The following is a 26,725-nucleotide window of genomic DNA, read 5'->3' as shown; positions in this document are numbered from 1 at the left end:
GTAATTGCTCATCCACTCGTGGTTTTTTTTTTTTTATTTCAGACAAATTGATGCACTTTAAGTTTTTTGTGTTACAGACGAAAATAATGTTATTATAGCAGTACTTTATCGTTCATTGATCTATATTAGTCTTTTTTCTTCTTTTCTTTAATGTTGACAAGGACACAATGTTATGCAAAGGTGTACTTACATTAATTTTATAGACAAATGATACTATTTACAGAAGTGGTGGAGAGTTGGGGGTTGCGAAACGTTTACTTCTTCTTGAGGGGTGGGCGCAACAGAAAATAATTGAGAAGCACTGGTTTAGGTAAAGGGGGACTCGTGACATCAGCAAAGGAAAAGGTTTACAGGACAGTAGTGGCTACTCCAATGATGTCTTCTTTAGAGACTTAGGAGTGTGCATCAGAAGAGACAGAGAATAGATGGGAAATAATTGTGACTTTAAATCAATGACTATGTTTTTATGTGAGAATAATTATGGATTAAATACTACCCAAGCAAAATACACTAAGAATTATTATAAATGAATATAAGTGAAACTGAAAATAAGTTTCTCACAGAAAAAACGCCTATTAAAAAGTATCAGAGAAAAACATACTAATAAATCAAAACTCCTTCTTTAATTGTGCGTTCAATTACTTAAGCTATGCGAGTGAGAATTTTTCCATGAGGCTGATATAGTGCTGAACTACATCTTATTAAATAGTTACCTTTTGTTTTCAAGCTTCTTTCACCTGCAGATATTTAAAATTTATTTTCAACCATTTCATGAAACCACACCCGAGCAGTACATCCTGGAGAATTATCTGAACCCATTAGGAGATGATGACAGAATTATGGAGAATGTTTATAGCTGTATTCAATAATTAATGAAGGTTTAACTGACTCGACTGACTCTCGCAGTACGAGCGCAGCACACGGTGTAATGTGCTGAAGCCACCAGCAGGGGCCGATGTCGCTCCACAACAAGCACACGGAAACACACGGTAACGCAATCAGATTCGGAAGTTCGACCGTAAATGGAGAAGAAAGAGACATCAGGTCAGCATAGATCTCCATCAGTGTCATAAGGACTCTGCACACAAGAGCTGCCATGGCAACCGCCCAAGTGAAAGAGAACACTCTGACAGAGGAGTCCCCCATCTAGACTCACTCCCATAGAGACAAGGCTGGGTCACTAAATCACCAGGCTGTATGGACGCAGGATTAAAGCCCACTATTGTCTAGTGCCGGACTATTGCCCGAACTGAGCCGACTGAGAGGGGCTGGGCAGTAAATCTGCAGCAAGCTTCCATGAGTCGGACCTCGCAGAGTCGTGCTCCTCAAGGAGGCCTCGGCCATCCCCCCTACTTTATGAGTTTGGACTTTATCACGACACGCCGAAGACGGCAGCTTGGCAGAACCCGGCCATTAATTTGCTCACTCACAGGCCTGAGAAGAGCAATGATATTGATCACTGCCAGCTGGCTGCATCACTCACGGAGCAATCACTGACACAAACAAGAAGAAAGCACCTTCCCCTTGTCTCCACTCCTCACTGCGAATACTTATTCATGTTATATGAAAAGAGGGTTTACAAGTGTAAACGGTCTGACTCAGCAAAGTCGAGTTGTCACTGAGCATCCTGAGGATGAAATTAGTCTCATGCTGAGAGGTTTCACCATAATAATGCAGGTTATTCACGGAAACATTCCGGCTCAAACGTTAGATGCTCTGAGGTGTCATCAAGAGGGTTCTACTTCCTTCCAGCTGGAGCAGTTAACAGCCATAATAACAAGAGTGATAAGCGTCTGAGTGAGAATCAATGTAAAGATTCATAAAATGATTCGTGATTTAAAGCTCAGTGAACAACTTGGCATCTGGTCTACTACTGTACTTCATTTCTGAGACTTTGATTTGAAGGTCTTGTGACCAGTAGTCGACTATTAAATAAGTCATCAAATGGTATCACTTGAATAGTCATGACGTCATCATATCTCGTAGCACAGTCCTCAGCAAGAGGAGAAATTTCACACCACTACACACAAATGAGAATTTCGCACTATACCCATGTTTACAAAATCTAGGGCTGCCACTAACAACTGGTCACAGACAACAAGGACAAGTTGGTATGTTAAGCATGGTAAATAGTAAAGAAAATAGTAAAAATAATTCTCAACATTAAATTTAATTTAATTTTTATTGCTCAAGACGAGAGTTTGGAAAACAATATTCCCATACATATGACCTGAAACCATTTCTTCTCATGGTCTGTGGTGAGTTGCACATGTGCGGAAAAGAAAAACGAAACTGATAAGCACATGGTAGGCCTGGGCCATATATCGATTTTCTTGAGCTAACATGGCTAGTGCTAACAAGCTATAAGGCTAGTTGGCTGAGCCGTTGCATTAAAAAAATGTGTAGACACGGTGAAGCGGCTGAGTGCAGCTCTGCTGCTGTCAGCGAGTGAGTTGGATGTGCTGTTTCCAGAGACTGGGGGTCCATCCAACCACTACCATCCTATCAGTTGAACGCTCTCTGTTCAGCGCGTTCTGACATCGTTTTCAGTGTCAGAACCACGCAACAGCAGATGCATATGCAATGTTCATACTCACAACAGCAGTGACCGTTGGTTGTTGGCGATATTACGAAAACTAATGGTTATTTGGATGTGGATCAGTGCATCACAGCAATAGCTCACAAGCAAGTTGAAATGTGGTGAATAAATGAAAAGCTCACCAAACTAGTCTGACTGAGTCTTTTAAGGGAGTTGTTCAGTAAAATGTTCAGTATTCAGAAATAAATTCAAGTTTATTCACATTTATTTAGTAATATTTGTGCATTTATTACAATTAAAAAAAGTATTCACAGGTCCAGAAATAAGTGACAAGAGTATTAAAAACAATTAAGAGAATATATATATATGCAGATTTTATTTTTCGGCCATATTGCCTAGGCTTAGTGCATTTAAAGAATGAGATCTCTAAAAACAATGAAACAAATAAACAAATTCTAAGTCATCCCATGACAATGAAAGTTAAGAGGTTATTAATGGTCAAATTTAAATCGCTAACATTTATTTTACGCACAATCTACCATCCAAATGGCATTGCACAGGCGTGCCTTTTCTCCAGTTGCCCTGCAGCCTGCAGAGCCATGGTTATAAGATTAGTCATTATTAGACATTTATCTTGATTATCATTACACTGAGTCAAACGATCCCGGTGTCTCATTAGTGCTTTTAATGATTACAGGGACGATTTAAGTTTTCTGCTTCGCTGTCTGCGAGTTTGCCGAAAATTTGCTTTTAATTTGAGCTGCGTCGCAGAAAGGTCTCTGGATTGCTGTTTCAAAATTTCTTGTAATATTGTCAATCTGTCAGGAAGCAACAGATGAGCGAGAGAGTGGCACGTGAGTAAAAATAAGGCTAATGATGCGATGAATCAAAGCCAGTGAAGCAGGAGTGGAGAAATCTCTCTCCGTGTCAACACACACAACATCCTCCAGCAGCCGGCTCCGAGGGAGACAAATATTCATCACCGATATGCAAATCTCTGCTCAAGACATTTACAAAATCTAATTGGATAATCTGTTGTGAACTGTAAATCCATCAGACGAGCTTCTGTATGTGGAAACACACGCAGACTATTTATGAGACATGAAATTGATTTGGCTCTGGATGTTCTCAATAATCTTACATCCTTTTTAATCTGTCGACTAAATGGGTCACATGCAACATAGAAAAAAAACTGGCATGTATTTTACACTTGTGTGAATGACAAATACAAATCAATATTGTGTCGTATTTTTGTCAGTCTTTTGTACGGTTGTAATTAAATGCAACTCTGATTAAAATGTGATAAATGTGGAATTCTGGCAGAATTAGTTGGAGATACATCCATGACTAGAATGTCGGCTCAGTCATCGCTTTTCAGAACCCAGCTCAACCTGGGCTGTAATCTTAACATTCAATTTTCGATGGATAGACAGATAGGCAGACAGACTTGCTGAAACACTTCAGACCATCAGAAGTCTTCAGTGTATGACTGTATTAAAAGGCTGCATTGATCCCATCACTCTATTAATAATCTCAGTTACGGTGACCTAAACAGTTCCCATGACACCATTGAAACATGGTTCCGCCTCCACAACCAGTCAACTGGATAGGAACAGAAAAGAAGTGGGATGAAGAAGCAGGACTAGATAGGGAGCAAGACAATGCATTTCGTTGACAGTGATGGCACCTCTCATGCTACTTTACATCACTTATAATTATAGTGGCCGAACATGATGGATAATTTGGAATTAAGTCTGCACTTAGTTGTCACAGTATTTCGAGCTCTGGCGTCAGAGAGCTGTTCAAAGAGTCAGATGCCTTGTCGAAAGAGCCCGAGCCATAGGTTCCCGACCCCTGACCTAAACAAACAAGAACCACAAGACAAAACTGTCTCCACCTGCTGGTGACACTGAGGTCCTTCAGTGTCAGGAGGACACGTCTGAGAATGTTTCATGGTGATGTCAGCCATCTTGTATGCAGTGACCCAATGGAGATGTGGAAGTTCACAAAGGGAGGGTTCAGTCATGGACTCCATAGAGGACAAAGGTGTTACCTGAGCTGTCAATCGTGGACCCTTCTACACGCTACACCTACCAGCATCAATAACGTCTCCATTAGCTTCAATCAGACTGTTTGGATTAGCAACACTTCCAAATCTACAATGGCTTTTCCCCCCAAAAGATGAGAGCAGTCTCATCATGACCCGATGAAATAAAAACCAACTCATCATCCTGTATCTTCTTAGAGCCATATTTACCTTGGAAAATAAATAGCTGATTGCTGCAGCCCGACTCCACTCCGGTCAAAGTAGAACAAAAAAAACTGAAGTTCCAGCTGTGACATCTATTTTGACATTTCCAGTCTGTTTCCAGAGCGATAAGACTCCTCTTAAGAGAATCAATTTCTTCTTTCTCAGCAGAACATCATGTGTTTATGTGTGAACTTTTTCCTCTGCTCCTCGACTGGAATATTTGGTTGATACAAGAGCACCACAGGACAAACCCCTGGCCTCTAAAAGATAAGTAATGCATCCGATTTTTCCGCATCACGGCGCATTCAGGAGTGACTGAGCTGCAGCTTTTGGGATGTAAATCACAACAAACCGACGGGCTCCACGCGCCACGACGAGGTGAACCGTGGTGGCTCCTGGGAATTGCTCCAGGAGGAATAAGGGGGGACGCATACACAACTGCCAGGACATAACACATGCCTCTCAAGACTGTAATTACTGAATACCACTGAGAAGGAGTAAACTGGAGAATGTGGACTCCTGGTGAGGAAACGCAGCTCACAATAAAAGGCCTGTTACATAATATGACATGACAGGATGAAATTTCACATCCTAATACGACAAAAGAGTCAAACAATGACCAGTCGAGAGTGCGTGGATCGCTTTGTGTGCGAGCTCCAATTCTGCAACAATTGATTTTGTCTCGAAATGATTTGAGCAGAAGCACAAGCTCATCAACAACAGTCAAAACGGATCACCCACACAAACATCATAATTCTCTAAGCTGGCGAAGTTCATCGCAAACATCGGTAAAAGGCAAAGTATAAATTTGGTTTGACTCTGAGTCAATTTCCTTTCAGCAGAGAGCTTCAATCTTCGCTCCCAGATAAGACGAAAATAGGATTAACAGGATATTGTTTTGGCTGGTAAAACATGCACACAGAAACGGGCTGCTTCATTGCGCAGCAAATAAATCAGGTGTGTAACTCGGCTCAGAAGTTGAGTCGAGCAGTCATTTAAATCTATTCCTGAGGCGCTTCAAAGCTTCGGGAAATCTAGCATTTTGTAGAGCAGTTAGTTATCAACGCGCCAGTGATCGCTCAGCTGAGCCGCCGCTGTCCATGCAAACAAAAACCACACACACTTTTCAATCGTTGTCACTTCTATTTAAGATCTTGTTTGTCAGTCTAAAGCATTTCACACTGGATGTTTTAGGATCAAACAACACTCAGAAGCAGATTTTGACAACACATCAGTGCAGTCATGATCTCCCGACTATCACAACCAAGGTCAGGGAGAAACTATGGAATTGTGAAAGAAGGGTTGGGGCGGGGGGGCTCTTATTTAAGTCTTACACAACTACACTAAAAGTAGACTGTAGATTAGAGACAAGAATGTAACATCAATCTTGCCACTTGGGCCCATCAAGCACCTGGAACAAAGGCCAAACCCTCATAGCTACTGTCCAATGTTTTACTCTGTTAATAGTATCGTGAGGTACGTAGTCGACAATCAAGCAAGTAAATCAAGAGGTAAATACAGGACTTTGCATCAGTAAATGAGTGATTTATGAGTAAAACGGTCTTCACATTTCAAACGACGACTCTTACGCAGGTAAATTTTAACTGTGGTGTGTTGGCATGAAGCCAAAGAGGCCAGCAGCAAAATATAATGACCTCTTTTGTGTAAGCTCAGAGTCAAAATACTTCCGTTCGTGCAACGCCTCGACTTGTGCTACATGATAACATGTCACTGTAACGCAAACATCACCTCGAGCAAGAGATGTGCTCTGGATTACATTTGGTAGTGTCGACTAGCTGACTCTTTATAGACAACTGACTTGTGTGTGCGTGCGGGTGTGTCGCCAAACAAAAGGTCTGCAAGCCGGCAGACAAACACGGTTCGTTTACCCTCATTGGCTCGCCTCTTCCACCTTTTGGGTCGGCGCACTATAGGCAATCTGCTGAGCCTTTCCGTTTCATTAGAGCTGACAAATGACATGGTGCCAGGGGCTGATAAGATGGCAAACACTTGAGGACAGTTCTGTTCTGCTGGGTAAACACACATCTCCAGCATCTGTGCAGCCCCGTAAACTACTGTCCTGACTCAGCTGACGAGCTCAGATAGCGCCGTGGCGCGATCATGTGTGTCAACGGGACAATAATGAGACAGACAGTTGCTGGGAAATGTGTGAATGGAAACAGAAAATACAGCATTGTCCAAAATCCTCCCTTCACTTATTCCCCACACTGTCAACAACTAACCATTTCAAACAGTGTTGGTCAGGAAGCCAACCTCAGGTCCAGTTCACACTATATTGAATAAATAAAACGTTCATTAATGAATTATTTTGCGGCACGCTTTGCTCCATACTTTGAGTAGTCCTAAGCGCGGAACATTTCTGTCAGCTCTGTGTCGCTCTCCTTGAGTGACAAAGCATCAACCTGTCTCTACCTGGCAAACAGTTGTCAGGAAGAATCAGAAGAAGAGACACAGGAAGACGGGAGCTTGTGCTATGCAGCAAACGCGCCAAGAATTGCCTCTCTTTGGCAGGAGGATAGTTGCACAACTTTTGGAGTTGAAAAGTGAGAGGATCTTTTCTTGTTTTCATGGAGCAGCTTCTGTATAAATGATTAAAGGATAATCATTAGCAGGTATTTTTGCACTCACGCTCATGTATGAGGAAGTCTTTTGTGGTGAGAACCATTATGCAAACACAAAATCAATGTCTTTTAAACAAGTTCGAAGGTTCTGGCTTCGAAACCATTTTAATTTAACAGTTGATGAAAGTGCATAAGAATCAGAGAACGCAGATTCATCACAACAACTGTCACTCCAGAGCCAACCACAGCTATGACATTCTGTTCGACCCATACAAAGCTCTGTGGCCTTTCCCAGTGCTGTAGACATGTTTCAGCATCGCAACACTGTTTCCTGGTCCTGTGGAATCCATTAAAGAGGTCCAGTCCCTCCTCTACAGGTGCGCCATCGTTCATTTAACTTGTGTAGTCTGAGTAATTAAGTTGCAGACGACAATCGGACAGTTCCATGCGAGCACATAAATCTATATTGGTAAGCGCTTCATTGCTGAGCGCATGACCGGCTTTAGTGTGGCATTGTTCACAGCTGACTGAATACATGTATTGTGCTCCTATATTTCCAGAATAGGGTTGTCATTATGAAAGCCATGAAGTCACAGGCGGCTATTCACGGCCGAGACACAAATTGAACTTCATCTGTTTCACCTCATTATGTGGCAACACACCTTTCCTGACTGGAAAATTGCGCGAGGCCTCTGCAACATCCAGGAAATGTCTTGTGAATCGCACACTGACAACGGACCATTGTGGGTTTTCCTGGCAGCTCTTCAGACACCAAACTGCCAGTGACAAGGACAAATCCCAGCAAGCAAACACAATTCCATCTGGTTGTGAGGTCACCGTGGCTTTTTTCAAAGGGGAATGTCAAACTGACGGATATCGAGTCCCCAAAGGAGCCGGTATGCAAACAGAGCGACCGGATCATGTTTTCAGAAGGGCACCCATGTAAAACCTGCCACACCGGCCACGCACAGAGACCCAGGCCGGATTAATTAATTGTTCTTCATCCTTCAAAGCTCATCCTATAGCAGCCTTTCAACAAGGAGATCCTGCCCCAACGCCATCAGCCGAGCATGGAATTGAGGTGGTACATCACAGCTGTCAGCGTTGTCTTTTGGCAGAAATCGACATTGTCCTCGTCCGTGCCCCTCCCTCTATGTCAACTCACAAGGTGACTGAGCAACCAGGTCACAGCCGAGAATACTAATGAAGCTAAAGCCCCTCCCGAGGAGCTCACTAATACATGGCAGTCTTTTATTTGTAACCTTTATTTGTCTGCAAGGACAGCCAAATTGATAGATCGGCAACACTAACCCAGAAATTCAGTGGTGCACAATAATGCCTGGAGAGTCACACGTTTTAATCTTATTTGAGTATTCAGCGAGAGAAAAAAATCCTTTAAGTCAGTGGCTAACAAATAAAAGTGTCTGGTTTCTATACCAACATGGCTAGCTCTTGGGAAATGTGTTTACGCTTGAACTCAAGGTCGAGGAAACAACTTGTGTATTTCACATTTGTTTCTGAGAACCAATAATGTGCACACTGTCACTATTCAAGATTACAGATTGATCCTTTGTAAAATTTGAGTATGTATTTTTATTAGAAAAAAAAATTTGAGATGGAAGGTAGAACCCATTCAGGGTGCTACTCGGAAATAAGAGATGAAGAAGTGCTGACTGGCTCATTGGTATCAGGATTAGAAGAGTCAGACGAAGATACTGAGGTTGTCATTGGGAGGATAAGATGTTAAGTGAGAAGTTAGGGTAGACACAGAAAAAAAAGGATAGGTGTGACTCAAGAATGACCAAGTAAGGTAAAGATGGAGGAGTCGCTATGGCAGCTCCTGACAGAAAGCCACCAAAGAGAAGTTCATTCTCCAGATGAGAACTGGTTTCTGGGCAGTGAGAGCTCTTCAAAAGGAGCTTAAGCAACTCTTGGATGCTCATGAAATGACAAGAGCTCGATACAAAATTTTGATGAGCACGTTGACATTACTATGTGAACATCTAAAAGGTGTTTGCAGCTCTGTAAGAGCTGAAAATTAGTTCCATAACAACACCAGGTCAGACTAGAGTCATAGCTGTTACTGGATGTTTTAGAAAACCTCAAGACAAAACCTCTCAGTAACCAGGCCGGCTCCTCTCAGTAGGATGGCTACTGAACAAACTCGACTTAGAGTCTCGAAGAGATCTGCTACCTCCAACATGGACAGCAGCTATCCATCTATAACCGTCTCTGCGATGCGCTGTCAGCAAATCTCAACCACGCATCGAGTTCTCATCTAAAAGTCCAGCCTCAGCACTATTACAGAAACTCTCGGTGTGAACCAAACCGCGACCACTTTGCATCTCAAGGCCAACATCACAGGACGACTGGCACAGATAGATTTACATGAGTGATGATTGCTGCTCTACTTATGCAAATAGAGAAAGAAGGCAGAAATATTCATCAACCTCATGAATCATTCATCCGACCTCTTCAGAATTAAAGACGAACAAGCTTGCCAGCTCCCGCTGCCTCGGATTTGTCAGTTGGTTAACTGAAGCTGCGAGTTCGAGAATGGCAAATGAACACGGCAACATAAAATGCAACACTTTTGTTTACCGTACAATGAGCAACATTGAGCCTGTTAATGAGTGGAGTCAAACTGCAACCAAAATACCGGTTCTGTTTATATCATCTTATCCACTCCACTGGTTACCCTCTCAGTGTATAGTGTAGCTGTGTATCCCAAACAGCTAAAGCCAAAATAAGAAGTCTTGACAGACAAGAAATACGCGGTGGCTCATCAGACTCACAAGAATATGGGACAATGCGAAATGACAAGTCTGCCACAGCACAGACGTTCGAGAAGAAGACATAAAAGTTTCATTCTTGTCGCTTCCCCTGACATTTCCAAATGTCAGTGTAAAGGTTCATACCGTCATCCTTGTATCCTCGCCTCACATTAGGGTGACAATTAAGTGACAAGGAGGTGTGATGTTGTTGCAACACGGGACGTCTCGGGATGGAGGTGACCTCGCTGGTGCAGAGTGAGCTTTTATATCCAGCGCTGTTACACAATACTAGTGTTCAAACTCATCTCAGGTTGTCCACAAACATCCATTTACCCAGAAGCATCAGTCTAACCAAGATGTTCACTAGTCAGCATATCGTCAAAATGTTTTGCACCAAAACTTATCAAGGACCTTTCCAGAAATTCTCACAACTGCTGACATTTCCAGATCAACGCTGTGCAACACGCATGTCAAAGCCAAGGCCAGTGGGCCACTTTCAATACCTGAGTCCCACAACATAATTTCATGACGTCTATGGTCTGTTGGTCGATCACACGCCCACCTCTCATACTACATGGCCCATGATGCAGTACAACAGTAAAGCTACTAATGAAAGTAACACTTTATGCTGTATCAAAATATAATAAGATCCAGGTTTTAAATTTAGGTTTCAGGGTGTTTTCTCAACCTTAACCCGCTCATCATGCACTAGCATCTATGTAGACTGTGCAGCATATTCAAAACAAACTCCTAGTCTATGCATTTGCACTCACCCTGTCATGTTTGGTCCATGCCTTGGCACGTTTGACAACTAATGCAAAGGTTTGATGACCAATGTGAGGGATTCATTCAGCAGCCCAGGTGGGAGAGGTGGGTCAGATCACTGACCAGTTACTCACTTCACAAAACCCCCAAATCCTCCCATCCCTGCTGACTCAGAAATTATTTTCTGCATTGGTCAAAACAACTCATTAAATTTGCAATGATCCTTGCTTACATGCATTTGCAGTCGCATGTATGAAACTGCATGTAAGGTGGAACTCTTGCCCACAGACACACAAGCACAACAGTATTTGGGAAGAGCATACATGCAATTGATTGGACATTGAATTGACCATACTACGTGAGGGGCCTATAAGTGGGAGGAGTGCAGCTGTCATTTATTAATAAACATTTACAGAATTTCGATAAACAAAAAAGGACTTACTTTTCTCCTTGAAGTTTGTTGGTCTTGATGATCAAGTCTTGTGTTTGCTCTTTTGCTGCCTGAAACACAAAAGTTAATTGTTATACTAGTTTCAAAGTTCTTGTTAAATAAAAAGTAGACACTGAAAACACGGTTCAACATTCTGGAGAATCTTTAACTCCTCAGTACCTTCAACCTGCTGGTCATTTCTTCACAGCACGTGCTCATGGCCTGGACATCCTCATGGACATTTTCCAGCTCCTGAAGGGGAAGAAAATCATCAGTCAAGCTACATATCTACTTATCATGGTCATATATCTGTCTGACAACTTTTACCTCTTTAACTTCTTTAAATATCCGTGCAAAGTCTTCGTTGATAGCTAAACTTCGTCTCTCTATGTCACCTCTTAGGTTTCTTCTGGTGCGCAGGCTGTTCTCCGTGAAGAAGACAGACAACGCCATCAACGCCTCCAGCATTTCCTGGAATTGGTTAATATTGTTGAGTCACTTTGACAAATCAGAATGGATATAAAAGAATCAGCTATAAGAGAGACATAAAACAAAAACCTGGTAAATTAGCTATACCTAATAACACATGGTGAACCATGAAGTGGGGAGGAGTCTTGATCATTTAGAAAGCCCTCAACAAGTCGAATCAATGAATCAGAAATACACCAACAAAATTGTAAACTTCAGAAACAAATCAGTACAAAAAAAAAAACCTAGGTAAATTAATGTGACCAAAAAATAATAGTACTTTCTTTTGATTCAAATCACATTCGCAAAGGCTGTGATTTGAAAAACAAAAGTGCACCACAGAGCTGAGTGAGTTCAGCAGGACTAGATAAAGCCTGGCGACCCAATCCACCAGAATTCTGGCAACCCGCTCGACCGGTCACAGAGGAGCCGTGCAGTGACAGCACCGTCTGATGACCAAGCAGGAGTGGTTCAACTACAGTCAAAGATTGTCTGGTTTGTCCAACACCATATCTCATGTTGGCTCTTTACTTGATCACTCTCTTCATTGTCCATGGTGTCAAGTCTCAAGCACGGCATTATGGCCTTCAAAGTCTGCATTCACGGTTGAATTTTAAAGTTTCCTGGATCCACTTTGCTTTCCATCAACTGACTCCCTGACTATGTTTGCAAGGCTTGTAGTCAATATTCTACAGTGGTAAAAGGTTTTTCAATTAGATTATATTATTCATATCAATGCAGGTATCCATCCATCTCAATCAGCATCATATCTAGTCCTGGCTTACAGGGAAGAAGTGGAAAATCACATGCCGACTCGCAACTGCATTACTGTCAAAATAAAACCGTCAGTGTCAACCACTTAAACAATGACAAACGAAGAGGATACCAGGAGAATGTAGAGCAAGCAGCAACGTAACACCAATGCTGAGACCTTATAAGCGACACAACACATAAATTGGGTGATGAATACTAAAAGAACCACCGAGCAATATAATTAATATTATAGTCTCTAATGCCGATTAAAAGCGTCATAGATACGTTAACATATTCTGCCCATGCAGCTTAGACATCAGCTGTCACCCGGAAGACGTACGTTGCTAGCTAGTACGTTAGCCACCGTTAGCATCTTTGCTTGGAACACCCGTATCCGCCTACCTTGTCATTATCCAGCCGCGTCTCCAATATTTTGTTGAGCTTCCTCGAGAGCGGGTTGTTGGGCTGAGACGGCGCGTTCGGGTTCTGCATCCCAACGGAGGTGTCGGACGAGCTTTCAGCTTTAGTGTCGGCCATCGTTTACTATCCGCTCCACGTCAACTTTGAAGGGAATGTTGTGGTCCGTCATCGAGAACTGTCCGGTGCGCGCAGGAAGAGGAAGGTTCCGCTTTGTCATCAAAGAAATTACTCTTCTGTGGAAATTTTTTTTTATTGAAGGTCTTATTTTTGTCTTTTCTCACAAAGCGAAATTATGTTGCGTTGCATTGTAACCTGTTGCAATTTCTATTATGCAATTTAACCGATTCAAAACAATGATTCTTGTAATATCTATCCTTGGTGGAAACAAGTTGTAGTTTATTTAAATTAAAAGGTGGTTAATGAAATTGGTTGGCACTGCAGGCAAAGTTAAATAATTAACACAATTTTCACGTGTCGAAGTTTTTTTTTTCTTCACCTCGGCAAATCTGAATTCACAAGTTTGACCCACAGCGTCCGAACTCTTAGTCACTCGTACAAGAATCAATGTGAGAGCTGAGCTGCATTCAAGCCCTGTTGGACGTTTTCCAATTACCTAGAAAACAACTACTAAATTATTTATAGGGGATATAAAAGTGGCTATATATAAAGACGTGGGGGATTTCATCTCGTCAATGATTTCCCTTCTGGACTATCCCTCACCATAAATGTCACTGGAAGTTCTAGAATCAATGTCGAGTTCTCTGCTTTAATCACTTACAGGTTCAACTCAGGTTTTATTTTGGACTATTGATGGAAGACTATGAAAATATGCCTCTGTGAGTCGTTATAGTAAGTGTGACATACTATGTGAAAGACTTATGACCTCGATTCCATCTTGTTGCTGTACAATAAAACAATAAAATCAAAGCCAATTCACTGCGTGACATATTTCAGATGATAAAGATTATCAGTTTGTCAGTCAAATCTCATACCACCAGAATTACACGCTTAACTAAAATGACTGTTAAAACATGAGAAAAAAAATTACCCAAAGTGTAATTATTAGTCTGTAGCTGGTTATTAATATATTATTGTGTGCCACATGTCAAATATGTTTTTTTTCACTTGGTGAATGAAATATGACATATTTATAAATGGCAAATATATAATCTTTTTCTGACAATTGAATGGGTAAATCATTTGAAAACAAACAAAATGGAATTATCAGAGAGACAACTGGCTTACTATTCCATTTGTAATGACTAATACCGAACCTAAGTAATTTTTCGTGTTCTGATTTACGCGGTTCATTGAACGCAACAGCAGCATTCAGGGAGCGATAGTAAAATCCGAGTCCTGCCTCTGGGTGGAGATTCCCGTGACTGACAGTCGCCTCCCGGGAGAGCTCCACGGACTTCCCTCCTACCCAGCATATCCCTCTCCGGGTCGGAATGTGGGCTCTGGATCTCCACACATTTTCGCGCAGGGACGAGGATTAACTGAGCCACGGAACCGAGCTGTAGTCGAACCGAGCCTCGTCCTGTTCTCCATCCTCCTGACGTTGTCCCTTTTTCTCCGGACTGTGGAAAAGTTTGCGTCGGGATTTGACACAGCTGGAGTCCGCGGATGGACACGAGCTCACCCCGGGCACAAGATTTCCTCCCAAAATGTGAGACGCTTGTTCTTTTCCCACTTGTTTCATTTACATTCCGACGGTGTGAGCGCTGCGTGGAGGGTCACCTCTAGCGGAAAATCACTTTCTGTCCTGCTCTCGCCTGCGTGGATGTGTCGGATTCTGCTCAGATATTTGGTCTTCAGCCCGCTGTAACACACGCTAAATAGACACCCGAATCCAGTTCAAAGCTTATTTTCCGATAAGGGACTTTTATTTTAACACGACGATGTAATTGAACGCAACACGCCTCAACCACCAAGTATTGAAAAGTCTGTGATTTGATAACTGAAGCAGCATTAGAATACGTTCTGCATCACAACAAGCTATTTTTTCAATTGTATTCATTGATTTATGTTACCTACATCTCAGAAGAGACTTAATATGATTGAGCACAGGCTACGACCAGCAAAGCAACTTCATTATTCTGAAAATATTTTAGATTTATTATCATTATTTATTGTACGTAAGCAAGCAACAACGCGCAAAATGTCATTTGAATTGTTAGTAAAAATTATCATAGTTTTGTCAGTTAAATATCTCATTCAATCATCTGTTTAACGTGTCCCGTCAAGTAAATTGATAATTCAAAATTGTCAATAAAATAGCTTCCAACCTATAATACGTTCCCTGTCATATATAAAATATAATACATATATTTTCTATAACTGTAAATCTGAATTGATTATTGCTTTATATGATAATGTTATGCTACACAATTTATGGCTAAATTAAAAGAATAATATTTTAAATACTGTTTATTGTAAAATGCAATACACATGTTTTATAATTGTTTATTTCAATAAAGTCGACATGATTGATGGTAACATTACTGATGTAAAATGTATGATGAAGTTTTACAGCAAAATACATGACAATTGAAATGCGACACTTGTGAATTACAAACAAGGAGTGTTCTTCAAGAACCACACAGGTAGACAGTGTGCTTAACAAGACATGCTTTGGCATCTTAAAGGCATCATAAGTGGTTTGTTCATCAGCGTATTGTTCCACTCTCTTGTGTGTAGGATGTTTGCGCGTACATTTTAATGGCTGTCCGTGTCACTTATGGAAATAAATGAGAAAGTCTAATTCATTCAGCGATCCAGCATTTTACCAGGGACGTGAGGAGAACCACAATTACATGCCAACAATAACGTTTTACTGCTCGTGTGGAAGAGGGCTTAAATGGAAAAAAGTACACTTTGAACGACGAAAAAGTCACAAATGTGATCCTCACATGACGAAGAAAACCTTGAAGGTCACAAAATCAAATACACAGAAGGTTTGGACACAAAAAGACAATTCTTGGAAACAAAAAGTCCTGAAACCTGACATCTGCTATGATGTGGTACTGTGGCCACTGACCCACAGCTGGTGTTGTGGTAGATAACATCAGGTTAGTGTGGCTCCACACTGATGTCTGTGTTGCTCTGCAGGGACCACCAGTCTGTGAGAAGGTGAGGACTCTCCGTGGGCTCAAACGTCATCAGCTCATTTCAAAAGTTCCGTGTGCGATCGGCCACCATGGCGTCCAGTCTGACGTGTACAGGTGTGATCTGGACCCTGCTGTCCCTGCTTTGCGCCGCCGCCTCCTGCGTGGGCTTCTTCATGCCCTACTGGCTGCTGGGCACTCAGATGGACAAACCCGTGTCCTTCGGCACCTTCCGCCGCTGCTCCTACCCGGTGCGAGATGAGGAGAGTCAGACCACGGTGATGCTGGAGCAGTGCGGGCGCTACGCCTCCTTCAACGGGATCCCCAGCTTGGAGTGGAGGATCTGCACGGTGGTGACCGGCGTGGGATGTGGTCTCCTCCTGCTGGTGGCTCTCACCGCTCTGATGGGCTGCTGCATCTCAGACCTCATCTCACGTACCATCGGTCGGGTCGCTGGAGGGATCCAGTTTGTTGGAGGTGAGTGCCTGAGTGAGGTGGGGCTGGCCGGAGCCCCTCATGTTTGGTCCCTTAAGTCACTTTTAAGGCGCTGGCGGTGTCCTGGTGTGATGGACATGTGTGTGGGTCAGTGTGAGGTCATACTGTGACCTCAAGTTCATGGCTGCTAGATCAAAATAAAATGAAGATGTTGGGTGTGACAGAAAGAAACGTGGCGGCGCGCTGTCCGACATTGGCAACTTGATGGGTTTTGAGCTTTACTTGATTTTAATTTGTTGTTGTTTTCTTGTTTCTTTATCATCATCTGAGTCTAATTAAAGAATGTATAGCAAATGCAGTGTATCTAATGAACATAACTGGTAGCGTAGCAATGCTATGTAACTAAATGTTAGCTCACATTCTTTTTTTAACAGATTGTTGATAAGCAGCATCTGGTTGCTTTCATGTCGGCTCCTGCTTTGTATAAATGTGCTGTGTATTTATAATCACTTCTGCATGTATTTTAAATGCATCACCAACACAGAGCAATACATAACTAGTAAGAAGAAGAACTGGGTTTTCGGGTTTTCATTACCTGTATACAAAACTATTTAATATTATTTGGTTTCCATAACCTACTATAAAATACAATGAGGTCCTGACAAAGTTTTCATAAGTGTTCTTGTGATGTCACTGGATGTACCTAACACCCGTGCGCTGTCCACTGAAGCGGTGGAAATACCTGCGATATCAGCGAATAATGAGGGATTTGTGGTTTTTTGAGGAAGAAGAGCAGGTTCATGTAAACGAAGGACTTGTTTTGATTCCAACCACGTTCTTGTGGAAGCAATGACTGGCACTATTGTGAGAGGATGAAGTGTCTGAAAGGATCAGAGATGAACAGCAACACTGAATGCTAACGTAAATGTAATGTGAACAGTACAAAACATAGAATGTGTTTGGGTACCCATTGGGACTGAGTCTTTTACCGGCGAGTATTGACGCCTTGATGTTTTTGATAGCTTCTGTTTTGATCGGTTCCTATCATCGCTTGTTCACATGGGAAAACCCTGGGCATTTGCAGGCAGTTTCAAAACCTGTTTGAGACAAACATTCAGGGCACCAGTAGAACCTGCATTCTAATGGTGCACCGACAAGCTCCACCTCCTGTGACGTCGCAAAGGCTGGTTTCCGACTCTTGCTTTTTTTCACTTAGTACTAGATTTACACTTACTGCACTTAGTCCAGTGTTATTGGCTGACTGAAGGTTTGCATCAGTGGAGTTGGTCAGTTGGGAGTCCAGCGTGGTGTGGCCCTGCATTCCCACTTGTAGCATGTAATTCTGTGTTCATCGTTTTTAGCTTTGAAACAGCTCTGCTGCAGCGTCTGTGGCTGGCAGGCCGTCTTGTTGCTTCGGTTCCTCTTAAATCACTGCCTTTATAGCAAAGTGAGATCTCTTAACGACTGTAATTAACTCCCCGCCAAATGAAATCCGCTCTTTTTCCCTGTGAAAATCACAGCGGCGCGAGGAAATCTTAACAACCGAGAAAAGTTTGAACCGCAGCCGCCAAGCCGTCGTTTCCCGGGAAACTGAACTCAGCTGGAAATGAAAGTGCCCACTCGATGATTGAGGGCGTGTTCAGGTTTTCTTAACTCCTGATACTTTCAGGAGATTTGGTGGCAGGAATTGAGAAAATGTCGACCTCCGGCTTACTCTCCAGAATGCTTTGCTGATAACAAGACTTTCAGCTCACAGCCAATCAAAAAGGCGGAAGCATATCAGGTGACCGGCTACTACAGCTGTGTTTGTGACCCAATGGATGAGCTCTTCTCTTCTGCTTCTGCCTGGGCTCTGAAGACGCAGTGGTCCTGAGTCCCTAAAAGTGGGGCAGCAGCAGCCCACGCCCAGTCTCACATGTCCGGGTAATGACAGAGTCCTGGACCGGAGCAGCTCCGTCCCTGTTGCTCCCCTGATTACAGTGAGCGGACGCTGCTGCTGTCTGTTCTTGTTGATTCTGCACTGGTGGACATCTTTGGGAAGTGTAGCCCGCTCCACTTTAAGAACCTGTGGCGCGCCGCCCTCTCATTAGCTCCCCCAAATTGTTTGCTTGCATTCCGCGGCACACCACTTTGCTATTTCCAATCACGTGAAAGAGCGACGACGCAGGTTGCGGGCTGATTTGAGGACAGGTTTAAATCTGCCGAGGGAGGACCACCGAAACGCCGACTGTCCCAGTTCCAGCGGGCTTAGCTACTTAGAGACATCAGGATGATGTATAATACGCGGGATGATTAAGGTGAAAGCTGGATGGCTTAGCCAGAAATGTGCACTTTTATGTAAGGGGAGCTCGTTTTTAAGCTCACAGCAACCCCCGACATGCTGCTGGAACTATTTTTGGTTTTTGAATAACTGAATGCATCCTCGTGGAGAATCCCACAGAAGCTGGTGAGACACAATCCTGAACTGAGAATATCAACTTGCCACTTAAAAACATCAAACTCATCAGAAAAGAGTGAAATATAGAAAATATTAAATACAAACACTTTTATTTCATTTGGCGTTTGGTCGTGATGAAGAGCCCCAGACATCCTTTTCTTTAGCTTCAGCTTCTTCAGGGCCTACTCCCTGTTGAACACCTCAGTGGAGATTCGCCAAGTACGCAACCTAGAAGCCATTTCAACTGGCTTCTTTAGAGGAGCACAGGTTATACTCTGAGGTTCTCTCTCCATAAGAGAGTCCAGTCCCGGCTGAGAAAACTTGTGATCTTTGAGTCACTCCCTAAGCTGCTGATCACAAAGAAATCCAGTTAAAAATCAGGAGCTTTATCTTCTGGCTCAGCTCTTACTGCAACACAACAGACCAATCTACCTTCAGACGTCTAATGACTAGCTTTGTTGTTTTAAAATGCACCCGGATTTAATGACTTTGATGAACACAAAACTTAGCAGGTCGACCAGAACCGCCGCTCAGGAAGCATTTTACGTCTGGAATGTCACCCACACTATCCGGATACTCCAGACTCTTTAAAAGCCTACAGGAGGCATAATATGCAGTACCTCATTCCAAAGCTTCAGTGGTCTCTATCTGGTTTCATCCCACTTGGGTTGTCGCTCGGCTTCTCTGGAACAAAATGCCCTCCCATTCCTATCTCCTGCTGAAACACAACTGTCCCCACCCAAGGAGACTCTAATCTCCAAACATCACTGTATTCCTCCTGAGAACCATTGTCTCGGATGCTCCAAGAGTTGTGATGACAGTTGGTTTGAAGAAGCCGTCAGAGTCATTTGGGAAAAGCTTGTCCGTACGCATTCCATATTAAACAATTAACAAACTTGATTCAAGTCTGAAGATAAACTCAAGTTGCTCTGGGGATATTTGAAATTTTATCTGTCTGTATAATCCTTTTAAGTGTTTTTGGAGCAGGATTCATTTTTGTAGTTTTTGGATCCAGTCAAACCTGGGTGAGAAGGCTTCTCTTGTTAAGATAGCAGAGCTCATAGCCATGTTTCCACCCCACCATTAGGTTGTGCAATATGGCGGATAGTTGCTGGCTCTCGAGCTGATCTGACCTCCTGAGCATGCCCCGTACTGGCACAAATACCCATCTGTGTACCACCAGGTTCATCTGAATTGCGTGTCGTGCCACTTGTGATGACGGATCAATCAAACCACAGAGACGAATCAAAACAATTGAGACGGATATGAAAGCAGCAGCTGATGCTGCAGCGGCCATATGACTGTCTCAAATAAGCATCAGAAGTCCTGCAGTGTGCCGAAGAGACAAGGAGCGGGCCCGGCGGGAGGGAGGGAAGAGGGGGTATAAATCCCTGACGACAAAATCCAAGTCAAGAATTGGACCTCCCGTCAGTGCCACGAGAACTGAGAAGGAAGTTGTGTAATGTAAGCAGCAGCCAGACGGCGGGCCTTTGATTCCTGAGCCAGAACCGAGCCTGTTGTGGAAATCTGGGCTTTAGCCAGCAGCAATTAACAGAAAACCGGCAACACTCAGACTCTGCCCGTCCACTGTGACCGCCGTAAACAACAACAACAATCAATGCTAAAAGTTGAGTTTTTGATCTCAACTTGGGAAGAGAAATACAATTTGACTTTGTAGACGAGACGACAGACTTTCACGAGAGATCAGTTTATTAATCGAACACAATTCATCGCAGATTAAACTCAGTTTTGTGTATTGAAATACTTGAAGAACAGCCTTCCGGTGAGACTTCGCACCGTCCAAAAATGTTTGCTCATTTCATTATGGCTTCACAGCGGCCAGGGTTGAACAGAAAGGTTGCTGTGAGGTACAGTGCTGCTCGTGCTCATCGCAGACTTGCCAAGCCACATACATTTAGAGACCTCTGTGATGATGGTTTTCTCTACACAGTGCCATCTCCATTCGCCAGTGACCACATTTCAGAATCGGACCAAGCATTGTAAAGGTTAGCCGGACTTGTTTTCAGGACTGTCACGTCACCTTGTTCAAGGACGATTGGTAACCCAGATTCCTGTCCTGCCGGGACCCTTCAAGACTGCAAATGCTTCTGCTATTTACACCTTTAGCAGTATCTTCAACCCAAAACTGACGACTGAGATCCAAAACCCTGCAGTGCTGGGAACGGTATGTTCACAAAGCAATTGCCGTGTTTCTCCTGCCGTGATTGCACTCAGCAACAACCTGTTTTCTTAGCAGTTAGCTGAGGAAGAAAAGAGAGGCAGGAATCAGACTATGAAGTGTCACTGACTTCTGCGTGTTCCCCTCATTAACTCCAGCCACTTCCTTCTTAGAATATGTTAGCATATCAATTCCCAGCTTTTATCTGCTCCTCTGAAACTTCTCTGCTCTGCGAGTGATAGGCGACCGTCCTGGGTTCTGCCTGCCGAGCTTCCCGACTCTGCCACTTCCAATTAGCCCTGCTGCGATGTTTCCGAGCCGTGGCTTGCCGGAGTTCGACTTAAAAGGGTCCAAGTGGTTCCCTTTTGTAATGTAACCATTTCACTTTGCTTTTGCTGGATCTGAGTACCGACCTGTCAAGTCTTCTCAGTCTACGAGTCCACCAAGGTGGAACACTGTTTCAGACTGCTGAACTTCTCTTCCCTCAATGATAGCTTGCTTTACAGTACGCCTTGTTCGTATCTCACTCAGAGCCGTGTGTCCAGTTGAGAGCTCTACCCTACACCCTACACTCAGATAGTTGTAGGGAAACCTTCTCTGAAATTGCTGATGTGCTATTGTCGTTAGATTTGTCCTTGAATTGGGGGCTAGCGACGGCTACCATTTTTGCCAGGTCCCGCGCTAATAGCGGCTAAAACATGAGTGAATCTTATTTTTCTTATAGAAATGTTCAAAAAGCAACCATTATGATTTCTAATTTTGACATTAATTTTCCCGCTATGATGATGCAAGAATGCACGATGTTGCTAACCTCATGGTCAAGCTCTTAAATCGATGCCTGAGACTTTAATTGTATTGAATCCCATCTTCTCCTCCAACGATGAGATTTAAAATTAGAATTTATAGTTTCCCTGCTGAGCGGTGAAATATGCTGCGTCGGCTGTTTCCCCTGCGTCCCTTGGACACAAAACAAACTCATGTTATGCTCCAGATGAAACAGAAGGCGACATTTCAGACACAAACTACCTTTCGTAACAAGTGACGTCTTTTCACAGCAGCTTTTTTTTTTTACCCCCAGAAGTAACTTCTTGGCATCGATTTGCTGCCAGTTCTGAAATCATTCTGAGATTTATTTTAAGCTATAGCCACTTGGCAGCTGGATATATCACAAGCTTATTAATCCCTTAAAGCCAGTCTCACACACTCACTAACACACACATCGTCTGGGCCAAGTGTGTGTGTGTGTGAGAGAGTGGAGCCAAGTGAGAGAACACTGCCGTCATGACAATCTGTGATTGGGTCAAAGAGGCAGCGAGAAGCTTTTTCAACATCAGCTGATTTGATTTTAAATGTGTTAGAGGGCCATTAGTGTCTGCTGGACTTTGGCAGCCTGACAATGAGATGCAAGTTAGCTGAGTAAGTGTTTGAGGACGTCCACACACACTTCATCCTCCAAAATGGTTCCTTCTATGGGCATGACGGGCTTCTCAGCGAGATATGGATCAGGATTATCTTGTGATTAGCTTTGAGTCACGATAGCTAGTCAAAGACTGCTAGCCGCGGCTAGTGGTTAGCAACAAAGCTGGGGGCGGGGGGTCCTCCCCCTTCCTGAGTCCACAATCCAAGATGGCTAACATGACATAAACAGGAAGTAGAAGTTTTTAGAGAAGACAAACAAGGTCTGCAAATTTGTTACTTCTTCGTCCTTGCAAATGGAGCATGGATTTATCAAGACATTGCAACTGTGCAGCAGCTTTTATGGGTGTCACTAGCTTCTTCTCTGACTTTGATGACTAACTCGACTGTGATGTCATTCCCAGCCCTGACTTCCCGCTTCCAAGGTAACTGGAACACGGCATAAATACAGTTAGCGTTGACTGTGTTAGCCTGCTAGCCAAAGCTATGAACAAGGCAATATCAGAGCATCAACGCAGACCACCAGTCAGACTAACACCAGCCATCATGGATGGGAACTTTACTATCTTGTCCGAATTCCTCATGAAGGCCAGGGTGCCGTTCGCTGGATGGCTGCTGGTGTGAACCGTAGTATCGACGTGGTGGCAAATTAGCATCATATCAAGACATAGTGTTTCACAGATCACTCACCAAGTCAGAATCAATCGGCTCATTACACTGTCTTCATCAGAACCGGAGCATCAGTTTGACAGACTGACAGATCTCAATTCAAGTAAGAGGCAGTTTCTGATGGAAACATCTTCTTGATCCAACAGACGTCTTACTGCATTTCAATGCACTAATTTAAACGCTAAGAGAAACAGTGAACACAAACATATCCTCACTGGTTCAAAGTGCAGTTCAACTGGTTCAAAGTTATATTCTCGTCTTGATCTTAAAGCGCTTCGACCCCAGAGCTCTATCAGCGCGGCAAATGAGAAGATCCCCAAATGCACACCTGAATAATTTACTCTGGTAAATTATCTCAAATTAACGGTTTAGCTGGAGAAAAACACTCTTGGCTGTTTTCCTGCTGAGTCTCCGCTTTCCTCTCTATTTATCTCCAAACGTGGCACCAGGCCTGTTATGCAAATATTTAATACTTCTTTTTAGCAATTGTCATAATAATGATGCGGAAAAAAACCCCGATTGTTGTCTGTGTTCTGACTGGTCCTCCTTCGTGGTGAGTAAACATGCTGGTTCATTTTATTGTCTGCAGTGTTCGGTGTGGATTTTAATCATCTATCTGCGGCCATTTGCACAGGCGTGTTGGCTGAACTGGCGGGACACTTCCCTTCTCCACTGGAGCCACTGTCGATCTGAAATATCAAATAATTGGCAGCTTTTCCTGGGGGAGCGCCTCCGTTTGGTTTTCTGGTTGATTGGTGCTGTTTACACTGCAACTCAGTTGGCCACACTGGTGTGGAATGTCAGTGAAATGAGTTGGTGAAGAGACTCTGAGGTTGCTCCGAATGTTAATCTGTTGTTTTACCTGGTCTGATTTACATCGTTTTTCTGCACAAAAAGTTTCACCACTGGGAGAAATACCTTGTTTATTTAGTTATGCTATAAATATATATCTCAGTCATTTTATCATTATCTATTATTTACATGTACATTTTATATTAGTTAGTAAATATATTTCTTAGAAATAATCAAAATAAATAAATACATGATAAATTAATATCCTTATAGAAGGAATGTAGATATTATTAATGAAGTCATTTCAGTGTTTAATTTCCTTTCAGTCTTTTCAAAATGTTAAGAAAAAATATTGTAATTTGTCAAAAATGTGTTGCTAAGATATTTAAAAATTAAATGTTTTAAGATTATATATTTTCTATAGTAATTATTTCCCAGTAATACAGTTGCTGAATTTTTTAAGAAACAAAAAAAACTGGGAAAACAAGGAAACCTTTTCTTTTCAATATTAGGTCATTTCACAGAAGTATGATTTTCATTTTGCACCGAATACAAAAGGCGTCTGTGTGAAATAAAATAGTGAAGAATGTCAGATGGTTTGCCATCGTGGCTTCACAGTGTCGCCAAAAGCTGTTTGGCACCGAGCGTGTTGTCGTCCTGCTTCAGCGGCACATCGGCGCAGCCAGAAGTCCTTGTGCTGGCTCCTGCCAGCTGGAACCTCACAAATCCCAGAACGTTCCACACCCCTGTTGCCACCCGCCACTCGTTTTGGAGAGGTACAGCGAAAATAAAACTCATATGAGGAAGAGGTCAGCCGGGAAGATGTCAGATGTCGTTCCTTTGAGTCTGGATCAAAACTCTGATGTTATCTGAATTCCATGTTCGCGCCCGATGATGATGATGATGGACTGCGCTTTTGACGCCTGAGAGCGAAGAGGAAGCAGCCAGCCACACGAGTCTCTCCAGACAACTTGGTGTAATGGTTTTTCTCGCCCTCCATGGCTCGGGCATCCGGCCGCCGTCGGCTCTAAAGTGGACCTGTTCTCCGCTGAGTTGATTGATCGACCGGAATGCAACCCGGACCAGTAATGTAATGCACTCACTCGACTCTGTGGCTGGTTCAGTTCCCTCACTGCTGCTGTGTGATACACATGAGCGGAAATGTTTGTGGTTTACTCCAGAATTCAGTCCAACTCAGGGATGCAGACCGAAAACTATTTCTGGTCATCTTGATGAGCAGCTCTTTTCTCTAGTAATATCGAAAATACCTGAGAGTACGTTTCCACCAGTTTAAAAAAAATCCTAGTGGAAACCCTGATTTCTGCTGTTGACACTAGTCATTCAATTCTTCTTGCTAGCATTTAGGCATCATTGCAGGTGGAAATCGATGCTCGCATCATGTAGCATGTTACACCATGCTACCCCTTCAGAGGGTTGGCTGCTTAAATACATGTTTTAAATGAATATGAAATATATGTAAAGCATTCATGATTTTTAGGGACTGAAAATGTATTAATAGGCTTGTGAATATTGCTTTAGCTATCGTACTGCTTCTGTGTAGCAAACTGTTACGCTGTCACAGTCCAGCTTCCACATCCTGGTCCCTAAAAGGTTGAGCAGATTTCTGTCTTTCTGGGTAACACATCATACTCAGCTCTATTTCTGTCTCACCTCTCGCCTGGTTCTGCTGTCCGTGTCCTTCACCCTTGCCGACTAGACTTTGGAGTGAAAAATAGATGAAACTGCGAGCAAGTGACCCCAAAGACAGCCAGTATCCTGTCCAGACACAGAGACGGACGGTGCGGTGTGAGCAAGTGAAACAGGGCGGAAAGCTCGGCATCAACAGGGATTTGGTTTTGTCTAACAGGAAGTCTGGGCAACCAAAGGACAGACAGAAGGCTTATTTCAGTCTGCTCCTCTTGTATTGTTCTCTCTGCCACAGCGGCAGATTGTTGCTGACGCGGACGTGACAGATACAGCGGAGAGACGCTGGTGTCAGAAAATCAAAACATCGGATTGACAGTTAATTAAAGCGTTATGACAGAGGTGAAGGTATTGGAGCTTCCATGCAAGATGGCTACTATAAATATTTATTTTCATTCCTGCATTCACTTTGAGGAAGCACACTTCTGATCTGTTCCCGGCGATGGTGCCACTCTCAACAAAAGAGTAGGGTCATTTTACGACAGCACTGACTTGTCCAGGAGCTCCATGTATGTCCGAATGAATCCAGTCACAGCTGTTGCTTGGGTACGCTGTATGTAATAATGTCTCACTTGATACGAAACCGCAACGTTACACAAGGAAGGAATACTGTTTGATTCCATTGAAACACTCACGTGTCTACATGCAGCACGGAAGGCTGCCTTCGGTGTCACTGTAGGAAGCAAAAGTCCACTTGCAAACGGCAGTATATTGCACCGTGGGAATGAGGATGAGTTGGTGACGGAGACTGACACAGGAGCCGGAATCTAGGGGTCAGTGTTTCATGACATTGTCAAATCCTCGCTGTAAAAGTTCTAGTACTAAACAGAAGCAACGGGTTGTGATTGATCCAAAGTGGGTTTGCCGCCCAGAAAAGCAGGTAGAAAATCAGATGTAGGGGCGTCCAAAGATCGTGATGAGGGTCAAGGCAAAGGTGTCGCCCCCTGTCTTACTCTCCCACCAGCTCAGCAAGCAAACACGTGTGTGACAGTAAATGCGTCACT

General features: G+C 43.1%; 2 protein-coding genes and 1 long non-coding RNA gene across 4 annotated transcripts in view; 1 reads left to right on the top strand and 2 right to left on the bottom strand.

The window, feature by feature from the left end:
• The window catches only part of cog6 (component of oligomeric golgi complex 6), a 31,678-nt gene extending 18,527 nt beyond the window's left edge, over window positions 1–13,151 (bottom strand). The window contains exons 1-4 of the mRNA XM_053873304.1: window positions 12,965–13,151; window positions 11,669–11,812; window positions 11,522–11,593; window positions 11,354–11,412 (exon numbers count right to left, since the gene is read on the bottom strand). Of these exons, the coding sequence (XP_053729279.1) occupies window positions 11,354–11,412; window positions 11,522–11,593; window positions 11,669–11,812; window positions 12,965–13,099 (410 nt within the window). The 5' untranslated portion in view covers window positions 13,100–13,151. The remainder of the gene's footprint in view (window positions 1–11,353; window positions 11,413–11,521; window positions 11,594–11,668; window positions 11,813–12,964) is intronic.
• Window positions 13,152–14,323: 1,172 nt separating this feature from the next.
• LOC128763566 (LHFPL tetraspan subfamily member 6 protein) overlaps window positions 14,324–26,725 on the top strand; it is a 52,038-nt gene continuing 39,636 nt past the window's right edge. For both annotated transcript variants that reach the window (XR_008415660.1, XM_053872489.1), the window contains exons 1-2: window positions 14,324–14,651; window positions 16,094–16,566. Coding sequence is in view for 1 of the 2 variants with exons in the window: in XM_053872489.1 (XP_053728464.1) it covers window positions 16,182–16,566 (385 nt within the window). In the remaining variant the exon portion in view is untranslated. The remainder of the gene's footprint in view (window positions 14,652–16,093; window positions 16,567–26,725) is intronic.
• Window positions 20,663–22,840, bottom strand: LOC128763567 (uncharacterized). The gene is made up of 3 exons (XR_008415661.1): window positions 22,167–22,840; window positions 21,952–22,097; window positions 20,663–21,222 (listed from the first exon to the last, which is right to left on the bottom strand). It is a non-coding gene; the product is annotated as an uncharacterized LOC128763567 (long non-coding RNA).

The sequence above is a fragment of the Synchiropus splendidus genome, chromosome 8, assembly GCF_027744825.2.
Source record: "Synchiropus splendidus isolate RoL2022-P1 chromosome 8, RoL_Sspl_1.0, whole genome shotgun sequence".
Classification (NCBI taxonomy): domain Eukaryota; kingdom Metazoa; phylum Chordata; class Actinopteri; order Syngnathiformes; family Callionymidae; genus Synchiropus; species Synchiropus splendidus.
The sequence above is the reverse complement of the archived record's forward strand: the minus strand, read 5'-3'. Positions and strand labels throughout refer to the sequence as shown.